General features: G+C 33.3%; 1 protein-coding gene across 4 annotated transcripts in view; it reads left to right on the forward strand.

Annotated features, from left to right (window-relative positions):
- NELL2 (neural EGFL like 2) overlaps window positions 1-21,413 on the forward strand; it is a 128,297-nt gene that overhangs the window by 32,673 nt on the left and 74,211 nt on the right. For all 4 annotated transcript variants that reach the window (XM_074269457.1, XM_074269456.1, XM_074269458.1 and 1 more), the window contains exons 7-10: window positions 433-505; window positions 672-754; window positions 1,287-1,415; window positions 2,681-2,783. In XM_074269457.1, the coding sequence (XP_074125558.1) occupies window positions 433-505; window positions 672-754; window positions 1,287-1,415; window positions 2,681-2,783 (388 nt within the window). The remainder of the gene's footprint in view (window positions 1-432; window positions 506-671; window positions 755-1,286; window positions 1,416-2,680; window positions 2,784-21,413) is intronic.

The following is a 21,413-nucleotide window of genomic DNA, read 5'->3' on the forward strand; positions in this document are numbered from 1 at the left end:
GTGAAATTACAAATCTCTATTATTATATAGCTTAACTTTAACATATATAAGGGTATACATATAATATATTCTCTTTTTCGTGCTGATTTTGGTTCTTTTAGAAATTTGTGTCTGCATCAGATCCTTTAAAAATCAAGAAAACTTTTCAGATTGCTTTTTGATAGATCATTTTCAAGTTTTACTCAATGACCAACTAAAAACATTATGTCCAAATATATACTACTGACAATTGTAACATTACATTTAATTGTAAAACTTAAAAAATATTGTCACCAAGAGTACATGCTTGATGGTATTTTTTATATGTGGCTGAATTGTAGAAATGATGTATTCAGAAAAAAATATTTTTAAAGTAGTACATAAATTGACAGATTAAAATAAAATATATGTGTCTATTTACATATATTTATATGTAAATTTTTTCATACACAGGGAATAATGCAAGATGTGCAATTACTTGTCATGCCCCAGGGATTTATTACTCAGTGTCCAGATCTTAATCGCAGTAAGTCTGTTAATTCTTGAACTGTGTAATGAAAAATATGATTCTTATTTAATTTTGTTCTGCAAATCAACTTTAAAATTGTTCCTTTATATTAGGGGTCAGCACAGACACCCAGAAAGAATCTCTTGTAAATAGAACTTGATAAATGTAGTGTTTGTAATTTCAGCATGTCCAACTTGTAATGACTTCCATGGGCTTGTGCAGAAAATAATGGAGCTACAAGACATTTTGGCCAAAACATCAGCCAAGGTAATACTTTTTTTAGAAACAAAGATTGGATTTAGAAAACACTTGGGGTTCACTTGAGTTTCATTCGCAACTTCTGGTATTCCCACAAAGAACTTTCTTTAGAAGGAGACAAATTCTAAATGCCTATTTAAAGAAAAACTCATGAAAATTCAAATCCTAGCCATCCTAGCCATAGCTCTACATATGAACATATGTGATTGCATACTAATACATGTGTATATATTTACATAAAAACTCATAAAAATTCAAATCCTAGCCATCTGATAGTAAATTATTGAATGAAATTAGAATTAAATAGATCACCTGGTTATATACTGTTTCCAAAAGAGAATTCAAGATAACAAATATGAAGATTTTTCTTAAAAAGTTTCTCTGAAGAATACTATCTAGAATTTTATAACTGAAAAGACCCCCCCAGTATACTTTCTATCATTTATATTACTCTACAAACAAATGTTTGCTTTGAAGAGAAATGTTTTAGGTTTTTCAATAGTTATCATGATGAGTACTCAACCCATGTTTATGACCACAGCTATCCCATGCTGAACAGCGGATGAATAAATTGGATCATTGCTATTGTGAAAAAACTTGCACTATGAAGGGTACTACCTACCAAGAATCTGAATCTTGGACAGATGGCTGTAAGAACTGCACTTGCATGGTATGTCTGAAATATTAGTGGAATCTAAAGATTCCATATGGCCTCTATCTTTTCTCTTAAAATTTATGAAATCAATATGATTGTAAAAATTTTAAGATAGATTTCCTTAAGAATGCTATGCTGCCTACACGTGTATCAAATCTAATGCATTTTGTATAATTTTTAAAAATCACTTTCTATCCTATCAAAACAACTATGACTTGTAAAATACTATTAGAATAGAGTTTTGGTGAATATTTGGAGTTGTCATTTTAAATAAATTTGTTATGTACTCCTTCAAATGATACGCCCTTATACCTTGCTTGTGAACAGTTTCATACTTTTAGTAATCTTCTGTAATTAGATAGGATGTCAAATGTAGTTGTTTGATGACTTGTTCATAGAAAGGATTACATGTAACTTAGTACTTTATGTGACTAAAAAACTATTTTTGATGCAAATCATAAAGATATGTAAAATCTTTTTATTTGCATATAAATCTTTCTAATAGACATATATTTGTATATAGTATATACTTGTATACAAATAAAATTGTGTGCATATTATATGCAAATATATACACATTTATTATTGTTGTTCAGTAATTTCAGTCATGGACAACTCTTTGTGACCGTATTTGGGGTTTTCTTGGCAAAGATATTGAATGTTTTGCCATTTTTTTCCAGCTCATTTTACAATGGGGAAACTGAGGCAAATAGGATTAAGTGACTTGCCCAGGATCACATAGGAAGTGACTGAGAACAGATTTGAGTCAAGTCCTCCTGACTCCAAATCTGGCACTGTAATCATTGCATCACCTAGCCCTACATATGAACATATGTGACTGCATACTAATACATGTATATATATTTACATAAAATGCATATCTCTACATATATTAGAAACTGGTTAGATGTTTCTTTTTGATGTTCTACTTGCCTCTCATATACATATATTACATATATATCTTTCTCTAAAATATATACATGTATCTATGCAAACATATATGTATAATTAGAAAGAAATTATATACCTATGATTATTCAAATTAAGATAATACACCTCCATGTATATGAAATAAAAAGGATAAATATTTCTATCTGTAAAGTCTATTCAGGGAGGTAATTACCAATATTTTACGCTGTTCAGGATTATTATAATTAAATTATACTTTAATTCAATATGTATTGAATAGCTTAATATTTAAGTAGCAGATTAAACAAACATACTTGAAGATTGGGAAACTAGGATTTTTTTCAACATTATTTGTGTTATTTTCTTCTTAGAATGGCACTATCGAATGTGAAACCCTGGCCTGCTCATTTCCTGATTGTCCACCTAAGTCTGCCCTTGCATATGTGGATGGCAAATGCTGTAAGGAATGCAAATGTGAGCATGAACTTTTAGCTAAGTACTTTTTCTGTCTAAAACAAGAATTTGAAATTATTTAAATCTGAAGAAACTTCACTATTCCCCCAAAGAATGGAAATAAGGATACCACCTTCTCTACTTTGGGCTCTTAGCTCTGTTCACTCTAATTTAACATTTTCTTGTTCTTATGACAAATTATAGGAAATATGGTTTGGCCGAATCATTTTTCTGAACATAAAGAGATATCTTGCACATTATTAGAAGTAATTTGTCATTTAAATTTCAAAATATTTAAAGGATAGAGCATTTTATTATCCACAATAATGGAGTTAAACCATGGTTTTCATGATTCAAAATGGCAGATAATTCATTGTTCTGTGAGTATAGGACTATAAGAAATAAGACATTATTAAATAAATGCTAGAGTGGACTACAGCCATGGCCCTTACCCAGCAAAAAGAACCCATGAATTTCCTTGAGACTGGACATATAAGTTGGGGTATCATTTGCCTGAAAATAGTAACTGAATCCCTGGGAATTAATGAGTTTAACAAGTGATATAACAGAAGGAATATAGGCCAACAAAAAAAGGAAAAGGAACCACATGTACAAAAATATTTATGACAACTCATTTTGTGTTGGCAAAGAATTTGAAACTGAGGAAAGCCCAACACTGGACATTAGTTAAATAAATTGTGATATATGGTTCTCATGAAATAGTGTTAGAAATGATGAAGGGACTGGTTTCAGAAAAACCTGAGGATACATATGAATTGATACAAAGTGAAGTGAACTTAACCAGGAGAACATTTATTTGCTCAAAGTTCTTAAAACCATATTGCTTATTTCACTCATAATTAACCTCAAGTGTGGAAGAAGCCAAATGGAAGGAGACAATTTGGAATTGAAATTAAAAGTAAATAATTATAGAGAGAAAAAAGAAGAGGGACCAAGACAGAAACTTCAAGCACAACTTTGATTAGTGGATGTGACATGGATAAAAATTCAGTAAAAGAGACTGAGAAAGAGTGGGCAGAGAAATGTGAAAAAATATGGATAAAATAATGCACCAAAAACCTAGGGAGGAAAGAGAATTCCCTTTCTCAATCATCAAATTTTTTTTTACAAATGCTCTATATTGAAGGCTTCCACATCTGCTTCTCTCATTCTTTTCTAATGTCTACAATCTGACTTCTGACCCTATACTTCAACTGAAATTGCTCTCTCTAAAGTTAGCAGTGATCTTTGGATTTTTAACCCAGTGTTTTTTCTTCAATTCTCATCCTATTTGACCTCTCACCACTGTTCATCACCTTTTCCTCCTGGATATTGTTTTTTCTGTTGTTTTTGTGATATACTTTGACTGGTTCTTTTATCTGCATAACTACTTTAGTGTCTTTTGCAGGACCTTCATCTATGTCACATACATATAGTATGTGATTCTGTTTGATAGATTCTGTCCTGTAGCCTTTTTGCTTTTCTCTTTACATTTTCTCTTTCTCGTTTAAAATCTCAACAGTTTCCAAAATTTTTCTTTTTTCCTTAACATGAATGGATACTACATATTTTCAAAAGCATTTTCTGCATACATTGATAAAATTATATGATTTGATTGTGTATATTAAAAACATACATATGCCTAGACAAAGGTATTAATGTTTATGTGTTTGTAATAATTGCTGATCATGTTAGAAGGAAGGAATTGGCTTTCAGGGAGAGTAGGAAAGGGATTTTTGTGAAAGATAGAATCATCACCGAGAATTGAAAGACAAAAATGGAAAGAATTCTAGACATAGGAGATAGCCAGAAAAAATGCAGCCAGAAGTTGGAGGATCTTATATGAAGAACAGCAAGAAGACCAGGGTCATGGGATAGCAGACTACATGGAGGGAAGCAAAAAGCAAGAAAACTAGAAATGGGCCAGATTATGAAGGATTTTAAAATCTGAAGAGAGGATTTTATAAGTAAGAGGAAACCATTAGAGTTTATTGAATAGGGGAGCAACATTATCAGATCTGCTTGTATACCAATGTTCTTTAAGGATTTTGTTCTATATTCTTTCTGTTTTCCATCAAATTAAGACTATATTCTTATCATAGAAGGAATTTGATAGAAATCCTTTTCCTATTTTTTTCAAAGAGTTTAGATAATATTGAAATTAATTGTTCTTTGATTAAATTCTTCTGTAAAGCTACCTGGTCCAAAGATTGTTTCCTTAACAGCTCATGCATGTCTTTTTTCAACTTCCCCTCCCTCTGAGATTCAGTTATTTAAATAATCTATTTTTGGTTGTGTTTATCTTGATATTTCATGTTTTGGGTATTTTGCCTCATTGTCATTATCACTCTATATTATACATAATCATATTCATGTGTAAATATGTTATATACATATATAAAATTCAAGCACATATATAGATATATGGGAAGATGCAGTTATGTGTATATGTGTATTTGTAAAAACAAAATATATACATATAAAGCATGTAGTGTGCATATGTATATATTTGTGTGTGTATAATACACACACACACACACACACGCACACACGCACATACACACATTGACATGCGTATATGTCTTCCTATTCCATCCAAAATAGAAGCACAGTAGCCTTTCACAGTAACCTTCACAGTAGTATGGAAGGTTTGACATATTTCATTACTGTCTAGACCACTTCATACCTCCTTAGTCAATTTGGTAGCCCTCTGCTCTCAGGAGCTAATCATGTCATCATGTAGTGGAATATATCCCATAGGCTTCACACACTCAAGTTTATGTGCTTTACTAGCCATAGCCACTGTAGTAGCAGAGATTATAGGCAATCAATGTCACACCAGCTTGTCGTCTTTAATGAAATCATCTATTGTTTCTGTAATTTTTTTCTAATTATCCATTCTTAAGAATTAAACTATTTAGACTCCAATTAAATTTTAATTCTCTTTTTTCAAAATTTTTGGTGGAATATAACAATTCCATTTTGATCAATGAATGATTTTTTAAATGTATAAAATAAAAAAATTTCCATAACCAAGTATAATAAAAAAGATGACTGCACATAAAACTGCAAATCCATTATATAAAACTTGCTATTTCTTTTAAATATATAGTAAAGTTGTTATGTAAATTTCTTTCTTTTCCTTTTTTTCTTCTCTTCCATCCTGTCCTAGAGATTGCTACCATTAGACCCAAATATGTGTGTATGTGAACACAAGCAATACATATGTATATATACATATGTATGTAAATATACACACATAAACATATATGTAAAATCATTCTATACATATTTCTATTTATCAACTCTTTCTCTGGGGGAAGATAACATCTTTATTCATTTGTCCTTTATATTGAGAATTTATAAGATTTAAAATGATTTATTTGCTCAAAAATCTTCTTAAAACCAAATTGCTGTTATGATATACACTGGTTCTTGGTTCTGCTCATTTCACTCTTAATTATTTTGTGCAAGTATAACCACATTTTTCTAAAATCATTGAGCTCATCATTTCTTATAACACAATAGGATTCCGTAACAATCATAGACCATACTTATTCAGCCTTTTCTTGATTGGCAAAGGTCCCTGCAATTTCCAGTTTTTTGCTACCACAGAGAACTGTTATAAATATTTTTAGAATATATAGATTATTTTCATTTTCCCCTAATCATCATTGGAAATAGATTTAGTAATAGATTGCTGGATCAAAAGGTATTAGCAGTTCAATAATTCTTAGTGAACAATTTCAGATTATTTTCCAAAATGGTTAGATCAATTCATAAATCCAGCAATGATGAATAGTGTCCCAATTTTTTCACATCCTTTCCACCATTTTCCAGTTTTCCTTTCAATCATTTTAGCCAATCTGGTAGGTATATTATTCATACTCCTTCACTATTTATCGATTGGTGAATTATTTGTATTCTTAGATTCGACAAAGCTCTTTATAGATTTGAGATATGAGACTTTTATCTGAGAAATCATCTATAATCGCCCCCCCCAAAAAAACTTTTCTGCTTTCTTCTAGATCTTGACATTTGTTTTATTTATATGAAAAACTTTTAAATTCAATATAATAGAAATTATTTACCTTATACCTTACTCTGCTCTTTATCACTTGTTTATGCATGACTTGTTCTCTTTTCCATAAGTATGATAAGTAACATGTTCCACGTTACTCCAATTTTCTTGTAATATGTAATATTATATTATATTACATTCATATAGCAGCCCTGAGTGAAACAAGGCAGGAAAATAAGGCCAGCTTTTCAAAGTCAGAGCTAGATACGTGTTTTTTGGAATAGCCACAGGGATTGAGGAATGCTTTGAAACTGGCATAGGTTTTATAATCAAAACTAATCTAATTGACAAGTTTATGTACTTCCCAAAGGAGAGGACAACAGATAAATGACAATATGGTTGTCTCTTGTAGGACAGTTCTACAAGTCCCTGCCACCATCATCAAAGCATATGCTACCAACATGATTGTTTCTGATAGGGTCAAAGAAAAATTTAGTAAAGAATTGGAGACCATCATCAATTTGCCAAAAGAAGACAAGCTCATAATTCCAAGTGCAAATTCTTTAGTGCAAGAACAGACACAGATTATCAGAAATAGCAGGGAAGAAAGGATTCCAAACTAGCAACAGCAATAGTCATTAATACTTTGCATCTTCCCATCACCAATACTGTTTTTCATTTAACTAAAATGCAATAAAACTTAATGAATGCATCCTTGCAGCAAACATTGGCATTTAATAAACTAATTATAAGGAGAAGAGAAAGATAGGATGTGAGAGAGATGAAGGTACAGAGTTCTAGACTAATCATAGACTTATCCTTTCTAAGTTAAACATTCACATTCAACAAAAATTGCAGCCCCAAGGCTCAGATTAGAGCCTTTCTTTGAACACACATAGCTCATTGCTAACTTGGAGAAAAACCTGAGACACTGCATAAAAAGGAGTGGGCATATTTCTGATACTTGGCGTATAGCACCTCATTTAGTCATCTTGGGTCAGAATATTTGCAAACATCAACATTATTTTGAAGAAAATTATGGGGCAATTCAGAAGTTGCTACACAAAAATGAGAATTCCACAGAGTTTACCAGCAGGATAGTTCATCCATCTCTAAGAAGACAGCATTTAATTCCACTAAAAGTAAACTGTAATTGCCTGTTAGAGATATGCAGGATTCCTGGCTCAGCAAGAAGGGAAATAAAATAAAATTAAATTAAATTAAAAATAAAATAAAATTATTTTATGATGCCTGGACGGGTATTTATGTGCCAAAGACCTATGGTACATCTCACCAACTCAGTGCTGATAGAATTACATTGATTAGTGACAAAGATATGATCCTGGAGAGACAAGTTAAACACTTCCATAGTGTTCTCAACAGACTATCATCAATTCTGGCTTTTGACACTGTCATTTGTCAGGTCTTGTGGAAAATTATGGCAAAAGGTGTTTGTCTAGAGAAGTGCATCAATATTATACATCAGTTTCATGATGGCATACTTGCCTGGGTCCTGGATAATGGATGATGTTTTCATGTTTTCCAAGCCACCAACAAAGTGAAGCAATGCTTTTTAAACTATGTTTTCAGCAATGTTGATAAATGCTTTCAATGAGGAGACAGTGTCAAAATCAGCTACCGCTTTGATAGTAAATTATTCAACTTGAAAAGGCTACAGTTTAAGACCAAAGTGGAAGGAGAGTTGGTACACGATTTTTTGTTTGCAGATGATTGTGCACTAAATGCAGCCTCTGAGGCAGAAATGCAAAAGAGTTTGGGTCAGTTCTCTGCTGCTTGTGCTAATCTTAGCCTAACAATTACCACCAAGAAAACATAGATTCTCTACCAACCAGAATCATTTATTACAAAATGAAGAAATTTTGGATGCTGTGGATAAGCTCACTTGCTTTTCCAGTATATACGTTCCAGGGATATTCACATAGATGGTGAGGTTGACATGTATTGCCAGAGCTAGTTTAATGTTTGGAAAGTATGGGAGAGAAAAGGTACTAGACTGCCTATCATATTAAAGGTCTCCAGAGCCATTGTTCATTGCCTATGAAACCTGGACTGTATAGCAGTGATATGCCAGGAAATCAAATCACTTCCATTTGAATTGTCTTAGGAAGAGTCTGAAGATCATCTGGAAAAATAAGGTACCAGACACTAAGCTTGAAAGATGGCAAGCTTGCAAATTCTGCTGTAGCAAGCACAACTCTGATGAGAGAGCCTCACTGTCCAAATGCTAATTATACATTTGCCAAAAAGACTATTTTATGGAGAACTTACACAAGGCTAGAATTCACAAGGAGACCTCCTTGAAATTTGATACAAAGATTTCCCTCCATCCTCCATTTAACCACTTCCTTCTTAGTTATATGAATTACTGTTGCTTGTACAAAACTTTGCAGTTTCAGATCTCTCTTCTACTTTAAACATATTCTTATGTCTCTTCAGTTACTTCAATCTTTTGTTAAGGTGACCCTTTTATCACTGGTTCTTTTTCTTTCACCTCTAATCCTCTCTTCTTATCGGATATTCTGCCTTCTCCTCAACTAGCACCTTTTCTTAGTTTTCATATTTGATTTTTGATGATCCTTTTCCAAAAACAATTTTTCTTGTTTTCTTCATTATCCATTTTCTCTTTCTGCTTACTCTAATGCCTCATTTCCTGATTAATGATTCCATGATTATTTGGTTTCTTTCTTTTCTCTACATTCTTCTTACAAACAAAGTTTCCAGGACAATGCTCTCCATTCTATACTCTCCTCTGAAGGTGTTTTCTGTCATTGCCATTTGCTCCACTGTGGCACTTTTCTTTGTGCCACACTTCCAGTATAATGCTGATTATTGCAGGTGCCAGTGAGGCACTGCTCCATAGGAGGGTCCATTCCTCTCACATTTTTGATTATACAGCCCACCACTAATCTGCACCCTCTCCAGCTATTTTTCTAGAGTTACTTTGTGTTTATCCTCTCCTACTTCTCTAGGTATCAGGGATTTCAACTCCCACCTTTTCCCTCACTTCAAACAACAAGTAGACTTTTAAAACACCATACTGCCCTAGGTCTTAGTGTAAGGTCTAAATCTTTCCTGACCATCTATGTTTCTTCACTTATAGAACATTCATCAGCGGAACCCCCTCCACCTCCATAGTAATGTCTCCTTTTTTTTCTTTCCATTTTATTCTCTCTCCCTTCTCAACCATTTCCTGTGGATTCTTCTTTTGAGACCCCAAAAGTCACCTTTCTTTCATTGTTGCCCTTTGATTTAATCCTGATACATGATTATTCTTTTTCATCTCACTGCTTATCTCTCTTTCTTTTCATGTACCTTCCCAGGGTGATGTCATTCCACAATTGAAGTATGCATATGTAGAGAGCTTGTTGCTAGACTCTATCCATAATATTCCCTTTCCACATATTCACTGTTACCTTTACCAAATTTCTGCCTTGCACACATTTAGAAGGAAGTCTCTTGCTGGTCTCTCCTGTCACTCTGTTGCTATTATTTCCTTGCCTCGTTTATTCCTTCTGTATTTCTGTTGTTTGGGATGTTCAAGAGAAATAATCTTTTCAGTTCTAGTTTTCTTTCTAAAAAAATTTCAACTTCTTCTTTATTGTTGAATGTCTATCTTTTATCCAGTATGGTTAAATTCAGATTTACAGGGTAGGACAACCTGAGCTCCAGTGCTCCTCAGAACATATTCCATTTTCCCTCCTTTTTCTAGTGGATATGGAATAGTCCTGCATTTCTTAAATCTCTTTTCCTTGTTTTTAAAGATCTGTCTCCTGAGAGCTGTTGAGATTGAAACTAAAGTAAATTGAGAAAAAAAAGTTCCAAGTATGTTCAGTTTATTGGTATGGCTAGTAGTACCACAATCAATAAAAGGAATCTTTAGCTTTTTAGAAATTTGAAAGACACTGAATGAGACCTAATAGATGATTTTTTTTCTCTGAGGTAATTGGGATTAAATGACTTGCCCAGGGTCAGACAACTAGATGAAATGTTAAGTGTCTGAAACTAGATTTGAACTCAGATCCTTCTGACTTCAAGGCTGCTGCTCTATCCACTGTGCCACCTAGCTGCCCCTAACAGTTGACTTTATAAATAAAAAGAACAGCATGCAAAAACTAGAAGGCAGAATCATATATGGAACGCAGGACTAGCAATGATCCCTCCTTCCTACTTGTAACTATGGAAAGCTCATTGGTGATACCCACCACATGGATGGTTAATATCCCCATGACATAAGACCAGATTTTCTTTTTTTTAAATTAATTTTATAATTATACATTTTTTGATAGTATATATGCATGAGTAATTTTTAAAATAGCATTATCCCTTGTCATTTTTCCAGATTTTCCCCTCCCTCCCTCTACTCCCTCCCCTAGATGACAGGCAATCTCATACATTTTACATGTGTTACAGTGTAACCTAGATATAATATATGTGTGTAAATCCAATTTTCTTGTTGCACATTAAGTATTGGATTCTGAAGGTATAAGTAACCTGGGTAGGTAGACAGTAGTGCTAACAGTTTACATGCAATTCCCAGTGTTCCTTCTCTGGGTGTAGTTGTTTCTGTCCATCATTGATCAGCTGGAAGTGACTTGGATCTTCTTTATGTTGAAGATATCCACTTCCATCAGAATACATCTTCATACAGTATTGTTGTTGAAGTGTGTAGTGATCTTCTGGTTCTGCTCATTTCACTCAGCATCAGTTCATGCAAGTCTCTCCAAGCCTTTCTGAATTCATCCTGCTGGTCATACAGAGCAATAATATTCCATGGCCTTCATATACTATAATTTACCCAACCATTCTCCAATTGATGGACATCCATTCATCTTCCAGTTTCTAGCCACTACGAAAAGAGCTGCCACAAACATTTTGGCACACACAGAAGACCAGATTTTCTTAAAGGATAGCCGGTGTTGCAGAGATAACAGATCAGACTCTGTGGCATCCACCTGCATCCTTCAAGGGAAGCATTTCTCTGATACAAGAACAGGACAGTGATTAGCAGGAAAACTGAACTTTTAAATAACTCAGAAACAATAAGCAATTTATAAGAAATCTGAATTCCTAACTTAAATAAGACACAAATGAAACATAACTTAGATACACAAAATGTCAGTATTCTTACAAAATCAGATTAATTAGAGAATAAAATCAATGTGACTTTTTCAATTTTCAGGGCTTTCAGAACTTGTTGCTTCAGATTTGAATTGTTAAATTTAATTATTATGTATCTTGGAATCTGCTGTCTTTTTTGTTTATTAGTTTTTTTTTCTGGAGGCAATCCTTTCAATTAGAATTTCATTTTCTATGTTCAGAAATTCTAGGCAGTTGTCTTCTATTATTTTCTTCTTTACAATGTTAAGATTTTTTGTTATGTCATTTTCTTCTAGAACTATGTTTCCTTCTGTGCATCCTATCATTAATTTCAAAGTTTTGCTTGCATAGTGAGAATATTTTCTTTTAATTTTTTCTATATTGTTTTTTATTTTTCTAGGTTTTTCTTCACATCTTAGAATTTGCATTCCTAATCTATTATCTTCTTTTTTGTTTCTTTAATGAGGCATGCCATTATAGATTTACATTTTTCTATTCTATTTATTATTTTTGCTGTGGGGCTATTAAATTCTGTTCTCACAATTCTCATTTCTCTTTTAAACCATTCAGCTATAGAATCTTGCGATTTCACCTGTATTCTATAAGATTCTCATTTCATCAAGTGCTATATCACCCTCCCCCTTTTTTTGGGCAATGTTCATTCATAGATTGCCTGATTTACTAATACTGGAGTCCATATTTCCTTCTATTATTGATTTTCTTATTGATTTATCTGTTTGCATTCAATGTCTTTGAGTTTTCTTCTTAAAATCTTGATTTTCAGTCATTCTTTTCCTTATTCATTACTTCACAACTCCCTCCCTTCTCACTATGATTTCCTTTGAGAATGGATCTCAAAGGATCTCAATCTCTCCCCAAATAGGGGATCAGCCATAGGTCACTGGAAAGAAGAGAGAACAGGGTATAGGAGGGGGAGGGGATTGTTGTAAGCCTGTGTCATGTCTTTGGGTCACCTACTGAGATCTCACTGTAAGTGGGTACTTTTTCACTTCATAGTAACACTTTATTGTAGTATTCCTAAATTGACCTCTTTGGAACTCCTATCACATTCAGTACTCTAGGGCTAAGCAGAACTAGTCTAACCCCTCATCCATATGAAAATCCTCCAATTACCTCAAAAACCTTTAGCATCTTCCCCCTAATTTCTCTTCTATGAGTTAAAAAGCCAAGTTATTTCAATCAATCCAATGAATTCAAGGTCTCTCAATATCCTGGTTCCTTTCCTCTAGTTACTCTCTTGCTTAAATGGTGTGCTAGGAAATGAATACAGCAGATGATTATTGATGACAGAGTACAGTGGAACCATTATCCCTTTATTCCTGGAAGCTATGCTTATTAATGTAGACCAAGATTTCATTAAATATTTTTGGCTGCCACATCACTCTGCTGACTGAGTTTGAAGCCTATTTTCATTTTATTAGATTCTCATTTTATCAGCCCAGTGTTCTAGTCTGAGATCTTTTTTGGATCCTTTTATGGAGTATGTATCCTATCAAGATCCATGTTACCTGAAAATATTATATCCTCAGGTCTGGCTGTTACAATGATAAATAACTCAAAAGTAGAGGCACTTTGCTCAGAGAAATCAATTCACATAATCTTTCTTGGTGAATAACCTTTCCTTCTTATGGTTAACTATCAACTGACTTATCAGTGCCTCATTTCATTCCAATATCAAATCTATATTATAAGAAAAAATGACCAGAGGTGGACCTGTCTTAATATATCATGACTTGGAAAAGCTTTCTTTCCCAAGATATTTTATGAAACAGGCAGATTCCTGTCCTGTGATGTCATTGGTCCTTTGTGATCATCAAAGTAAGGTCTCCTACCTTCCCCTTTACCATCCACTCCTTTCTAGGCTTTTCTCATTCTGACACTACAGAGAATACCTTCCCCTGATTGTTAAATTTTTATTTGACTCTGGAATATCATACACTCCTCTCTACTGCCTACTCTTTTCACTCTCCTCACCTACCTTAGGACTTTAATGTAGTCCTCCACCCACATTTTTAGGAATGATGTCTTCATATTCTGTCTTTAATGCCTTTTGTCTGCCTGATTTTTAAAAAAATCTTTTTGTTTGTGCTTATTTTTAGCTTGGTTATTATTGGCTTTCTAATTTTTAAAAATGATTTTTAGTTCATTAATTTTTCTTTTTATGTTTAGTTAATATATGATTGTAAGGGTATGATTTTTTTCCAAGGAGTGCTTTAATTCCTAGTGAAGTCACAACAAATCTATGTAGTATAATTTTGACTGATCTCTCAATAGTTAAAATTTAAAAAAAGAAACAGAATTGCAATAGTTTACTACTAAAATTCCAAACAGTTCATTTCACATCACAAATATAGGATTCCCCTGTAACTGAGGAATTCTCTAAGACAATTGGGTAATCTATGATCATTAGCAATACTCTTCAAGGTACAGTTCTAAGAGCATAATGGTCTCTTCTTTTTATGTCAAAGAAACGTTTATTCTCAAATCTCTTAAGAATGGTCACCTTAGAGTCTCAGAGTAATGAATCTTCATCTTTAGAGTCATCATCAAAAGCAAAAACAGAAGCCAATACAGGCTTTCTTCCTTATAGGGATGCTTCAAATTGTGTCCAGATTGTTCCCTTTAGGCTGGCTATCCCCAGCTCTGACTTCTGTTTATTCTAAATCTTGACCCAATTATTATACCCACCCCATCCATTTTAGTTTTTCATGTATTTTGGTCAGTTTGCAAGTATACTTGTTTACCTCTCCCACTTTCTTTTGTTTTAGAACACAGGTGGTCATGACCTCCCTGACTTCTCAAGGAAGTGAGAACCCTCCAAAAAGGAGGTGATCACACCTTCCCTGACTACTCAAAAAAGGGGTGAAAACACCATAAAAGGAAGTGATCACGCCCTCCCTGATGTCTCAGGAAGGGAGATGAAAACACCAAAGGAAATGGGAAATCAAAATTAGCAGGTTTCTTAAAGGTCTCATTCTTAAAACAGGTATACACAAATCTACCGATATGGAAGGTATTACACATAATTACATAAATTATATAAGCACATAATAACATAGGCTAGTAATGATGTAACAAATAACATGAATCAACATGAGGAATTATACATGTCCATAAGTCCATAGTCCAAAAAGAATCTATTATCCATTACTTCATGTGTATAGGGAATCCAATGATTCCTGCAAGCTTTGAAGTCCTGCAATAGTCTCTTCAACAATTTTTCATCTCAGGAAATCCAATGATTCCTGCAGGTTTTGAAGTCCTATATCAGTCTTATCAAAAAAATTTTAACATAAGGGAATCTTATGATTCCTGAGGGTTTTGAAGTTCTATAACAGTCTTATTATCAGCCATTCTCTTTTAGTTTCAGATGTTTCTTTCAGTGTCAGAAGATCTTCTCTGTTTCCAGGGTTTTCTCTTTTTCTGTTTCTCTCTGATGGATAAGGTGAATACAGCTTATTGGCACCCATCTGATTCCTTCTCCATCTGTAGAAATGCAAGTAAACCCTCTTCCCAGTAGTTAATCTATCCAGTCCCTTCTATTTACCACTTTCTAGATCTCTCCTCATCACTTGGCAATTATATTGGAGCTGCTTACATGGGACACTGCCCTTCTGTAAGGTTAAAAAGCCTGTATTCTCCCCAATTATAATCCATTTCTCCCATCTCATTGCTTTTTGTTTGATTGATCATGTAATCTTTCTTCTATCAGATTGCTTCTCCGGTGATTCCTCTCAGGGTACTGAACTTCTAAAGGTGTAACTTCAGCTGCCATCATGCCCCACCTGTCTTTTGTTTGATATCTTGGAGTTGGGCCTTGTCTCTCATTTCCCTGGAGCAATCTATATTCTTTTGTAAACCTCATTAGCATTTTCTTTAGCCAGTTGTCTGATCATTATTCTTGTAGCTGCATTTTCTCTAATAGTTCTTGTGACGGCTGTCTGCAGATGTCCCACAAAATCAGCAAAAACTTCATTGGGACCTTGCCCTATTTTTGTAAAGGCTTCCTCTTCATCTTTTTCTGGGAAGGAATACCAAGTTTTGATTGCAGCAGCAGCAATTTGCTCATAAACTGTTATGGGGTAATTAATTTGTGCTGAATTGTCTGCATACTGACCTTCATCTGCTAGTTGGTCAAAGGTGATTTGTACCTTTATTCCAGTTTGCTTATTGTGTTGGGCTTGTATCCTGCATAATTCACTATACTCCAAAAGCCACAACAAGTTTTGTCCAGGTTCTAAACATGTCCTTGCTATGGATTTCCAATCATTAGGGGTTAAGATTTCATAAGCCAAATTCTCTAGTAACATCTTAACATATTATGATATAGCCCCATAAAAAGTGCAACCCTTTTCAAACCCTTAATTTTTTCCAGATCAAAAGGAGTGTATCTTCTCTGGCTTGACCTGAAGAGTCAAGCTCTTCAATAACAGGATATGAATTTATTTTTAAATCAGATATATCCTGTCCTTCTTTCTTAGTCTTACCCAGTGCTTTTGTAATCCTGTCATAGGCTGCTTCATAGGTGGTGCTGATTGTGTTACTACCTCTCCCCCTCCTCCTTCTTCCTCCAGCCATGAAGGGTTAATTGAAGGATCTAGGTCAGGGCATGAGGAATGCCCTAATTTCTCCTGCTGTGAAGCAGAACACTCAAAATTGTACTTAACTCCATTCTTGTCTAATTCTTCATTCTTTCCACATAGTTTATGTGGATCCTCCCTCTCCTGTTCTTTCTTCTTTTTCCTTAATCTATAACTTATATATTTTCTTAAAGCCAATTGTATTAAATTATATGTATAAAGTGTTTCTTTGGAAATTGAGTCAGGTCCATTATCATTGTAGTATTCACATAGTTTCTCTCCTACTAATTTCCACTCATCTGGATTTAATTCTTTTTCCTTAGAGAACCAAGATGTGTACTGTACTGTTTCTAAAAGTTCAATGATCTGCTCCCAAGTTACAATTAAACCTTGATTTTTTATCAATCTGACCAAAGCCTTTGACCCATTTTTCTTTTGGTGCAAAAAAATCTCTTTTGTAAACATTTCTCCCATTTTAACTGAAATACTACTTTAGCCCTTTACAAAGTTTCTTTGTCTATTTTTGTACTCACCCTAATTTCTGGGTCTCAGAGACTTTTTCACTGAAATCAGGATCATGTCAGCCCCACATTGGGCATCAAAATGAAATGTTCTTTCTAAAATGTAATGTTCTTTGTTGAGGTTTTCTTGGGGTCTCTGGAGGCAGCCTTCATTCAGTTCATTAATCACCACACAAGTAGTCAGGAGTTAAAGACCAAATCCTTAATTGTCTCTTTCAAAGAGACAATTTTCCTGGGGCCCAGATAGCTTTCTTAGAAGCCTATCTCTCTCCTTGGTTCCGAGAGCTTAAGCTCCTGATCACCAGTCCTTTGCCTTCTCTCCAAATGTCTCTAAATCTCCCTGGATGAGGCTTCTAGCTTATATGCTTCATACTGAGAACAAACCAATCATTATATCACTAAGAAACCATTATTTGTTGTAGTATTAAATCAATGCTAAACTAGATTTAACCATTGTCTCCTCAATTCCACTTAATACCTTGTTTCAAGTTCTGGCCCATAACATCTCCTTGTAGGATTAAATCAATCATACTGAATCATGCTAAATTAGATAATTGTTGTCTTTATCAATTTCACTGACTTAGTACCTTATAAGAATCCTTTGTTTCAAGTTCAGAGTTCTGGCCCACAACAACCTCCAAGTTCTTTTGAAGTAATTATTCAAATTCTTGCCTTTTATGTAGTCTGATTATTTACCTTTTAAGAGAATAAGTATTTCTGGCAACTATTATTTTTCTGTTGTAAAAATTTCTCAGTATTCTTTTCCTTCCTGCTTCTCAAAGTGCCATCCTATAATTTTAATAAAAGTTGAAGAGAAACAAAATAGCAAAACTATATATATATATATATATATATATATATATGTGTGTGTGTGTGTGTGTGTGTGTGTGTGTGTGTGTGTGTGTGTATATACATATATTGGCTGAGGCAATTGGGATTAAGTGACTTGCCCAGGATCTCACAGCTAGGAAGTGTTAAATGTCTGATACCACATTTGAACTCAGGTCCTCCTGACTTCAGGACTGGTGCTCTATCCACTGCGCTACCTAGCTGCCCCAAAACAATATATATTAAAAACAAAAAAAGCCTGAAAATGTATGTGATGTTTCACACATATGAATCTTCCACTTTTGTAAAGGAGTGGGGTGGAAGTATATTCTCATATTTCTTCTTTTGTGTCATACATATTCTTTTAATTCAACAACATTCATTTTATTTTTGGGTAGTTATTCTTTCCATTTAAATTTCTGTATGTTGGTTTTTTTTGATTCTGCTTCCTTCACTATGCATCATTTCATGTATTTCCATTCTTCTCTATGTTCATCATATCTGACATTTCTTGTAGCACAATATTATTCTATTATACTCATATATCATGGTTTAATGATTCCTTGATTATTTGCTATTGCAAAAAAAAAGTGCTACTACAAATATTTTGTATATTTAGGGACTCTTCTAACAATGACTTCTTTGAGATATCTTCTAGTAGTAGACTCTTTGAATAAAAGTGAGATTTTAGTCACTTGCATAATTAAAAATTACTTTCCAGAGTGGTTTTATGATTCACAGCTATATAAGTCTTATGCTACTGCATATAATTTCCCACAACCCTTCTAACAATGAAACACTTTTCCAACTTCCTGGGTATGAGGTAAAAAATTTAAGATTATTTTGATTTACATTTACCTTATTAGCAATTCTGAGCATTTTTTCCTGTGGTTAATATTCTAATTATATTTTTGACAATTATTTATTCATATCCTTTTACCACTTATATATTTTGTAATGATTTTTTGTTAATTCTCTGTTTGTATATAAGTATAATTTACTTGTATATATGTATATAAATCTGTTATTTGTTTATATGCCTTTATTTTATATCTATATGTTTCTATTTAAATATATTTACACAAATATATTTAAATATTTGGAATAATATGTTTCTATTTCAATATTTATATAAATTTTATGAATATAGTCAAATAAAATTATATTCATTAAACTATATTTGCATACTTTTATAAAATATAGGTATATGGTACATGTTTTATATTGTTTATACAGCTCTATATAGTCATAATTTCATCCACTTTCACATACTTATTATTTCTATAATTTGCTCTTTGATCTACCCATTATTTAGGATTTTAATGTTAAATCTCCATCTGAGCCTGGATCTTATTTGTATTCCTTGAATTGATTACAATTTTATTATGTTTGTAAAGAGTTTACTAGTTCTGCTTTTTAAAAATTTATTTGTGATCTCTTGTCCTACTACATGGTCAATTTTTGAAAAAGTTCCACATGGTAAGAGAAACTCATTCTTTAGCAGTTCCATTTAGGAGACATCTTCAGTCTTTATTCTAATTTATCCAGTAGCTTATTTAATTGTATATTTTTCTTTTTTCCTCAATTTCTTCATTTGTAAAAGGGTGATAATAATAGCACCTATCTCAAAGGGTAGTTGTTAGGAACAAATGAGATAATATTTGAAAAGCATAGCACAGTATCTGAAAAATAAGAGATGTTTAATAATATAACTTTGTGATCCAAGCTAAATCACATAACCTCTATGTGCCTCAGACTCTTTAACAAGATGGAGATAATAATAGTACTTAATCTCCAGTCTTATTATGAAGATAAAAGAAGGAAACTTTACCATCCATCTCTTGGTGTTAGACAAATCTAATTTTAAAAAGACAGAAAAGTCTGCATAAAGAGAACAGAAAAAGGTCTAAGAAGGAGCCTTGGGATACATACACAGTTACATGGCATGATCAGCCAGCAAAGGAGATTCTTTTATCAAAGAGATAAAAGGAAAACCAAAAGATAGAAGAGCTTAACTTAAAGGAAAGTGTGGTTTGCAGTATAAAGTGTTGCAGAGAAGCTGAGGAGGTTCAAAGTTGATAAAAGACAATCAGATTTGGTGTATAGACACCAAATTATTGGAAATTTTGGAGCAAAGTGTTTATAACAGGTGATATCGGAAGCTAGATTGCAAAGTGTTGATAGTGAAAGAAGTGAATTCAAATACTGTAAACAACTTTGTTTTTTCTAGGATTTAGACTATGAAAAGGAGCAGAGATATAGTATGATAATTTAAAAGGGTCATGATAATTTATTATCGAGCTAGCAGTTGCCAGTGAGTGACATCTAACAGCCCCTGAGTAATCAGGAATGCATTATAGCAGCAGAGTAGCCTTTTATACAGTTGATAAATGTGTAGGTGGGCTTATATTTAGATTCATTTATAGGAATGGATTTCCATGACTCATGACAACAGTTATTTAACATTCTCTGGAAAAGTCTATGTTAAGTCTGTAACTTATAAGTGACCAGGCAAAACATCTTATGACTTCTTCCTTCCATCTAGGGCAAGAGTCCAAGCTGTAGACCATAAAAATAGGGAAGTAAACTTTTATAAAGAAGAGAAACCATCTTATAGACTATAATGTTAAATAGACAAAACTGTCTTTTACAGCAAACTAATTCATAAGTACTGATTCCAGTGACTAAAATTAAATGACACTTCAATTATTCATCTAGCAATAATTAATAAATAATGTGGCAATTTCACATAAAGAAAAATCTATTATTTTATTGGAGCCTATAGTAAGGAGTAAGTAGTGGGGAATGATATCAAGAAGCTTTAAATTGTAAAAAGAAAATAAAGAGTGAAAAGGGCATTCACAAAAAATGGTTTTTATTTTCTCAGTCAAGTATGAAATAAGGTCTTCAGCTGATTGGGGAAAAGATAGGAATGGTGGGAGTGTAAAAGAAAAGACTATTTTGATGAGCCTCTATGGGTATAAGAGCATAGAATCAATTAAAGAGGAATAAAAGGATTATTTTGCTAACCAGGGCCCAATTGGTTAAACAAGCAAACGAAAGAAACAGAGATGTATGAAATGGTAGGAGATTATAGTATGATAAAGAGATATACCATACAAGTGGAAATACATGTGGATCATGAGGGCATGCCAGTCCCCTGCATAGATGAAGTGGAGAGGAGTGGGTCATGAGAAATTAAGAAAATGAGGAACTTAGGAGTTAGGATATTTGAATTTTTAATTTCCTACCTATAAAGATAGGAGTTGACATTGAGAAGACTGGGCCAATATTATATTTCTTGGGAGAAAGAGAATATCTTGAGGCAGCTGATATAGAATTACAAAGAATGTACACAATGCAAGGAAAGGAACATATTTTATTACTAGGGCAATGGGAATGAGGGAGGGAGGGTTGAGGAGGAGAGGTTATTTGAGTCAGAAATTAAATGAGACACTGGAGACATGGGAGAGGAGAGAGAGAAACCATTTTAGAAAATCTTAAGATTTAAATATATTTGGGGGATGGGAAATAATTCAGTTTCATTGAAATGTAGAATATA

Source organism: Sminthopsis crassicaudata, chromosome 5 (assembly GCF_048593235.1).
Source record: "Sminthopsis crassicaudata isolate SCR6 chromosome 5, ASM4859323v1, whole genome shotgun sequence".
Taxonomy (NCBI): domain Eukaryota; kingdom Metazoa; phylum Chordata; class Mammalia; order Dasyuromorphia; family Dasyuridae; genus Sminthopsis; species Sminthopsis crassicaudata.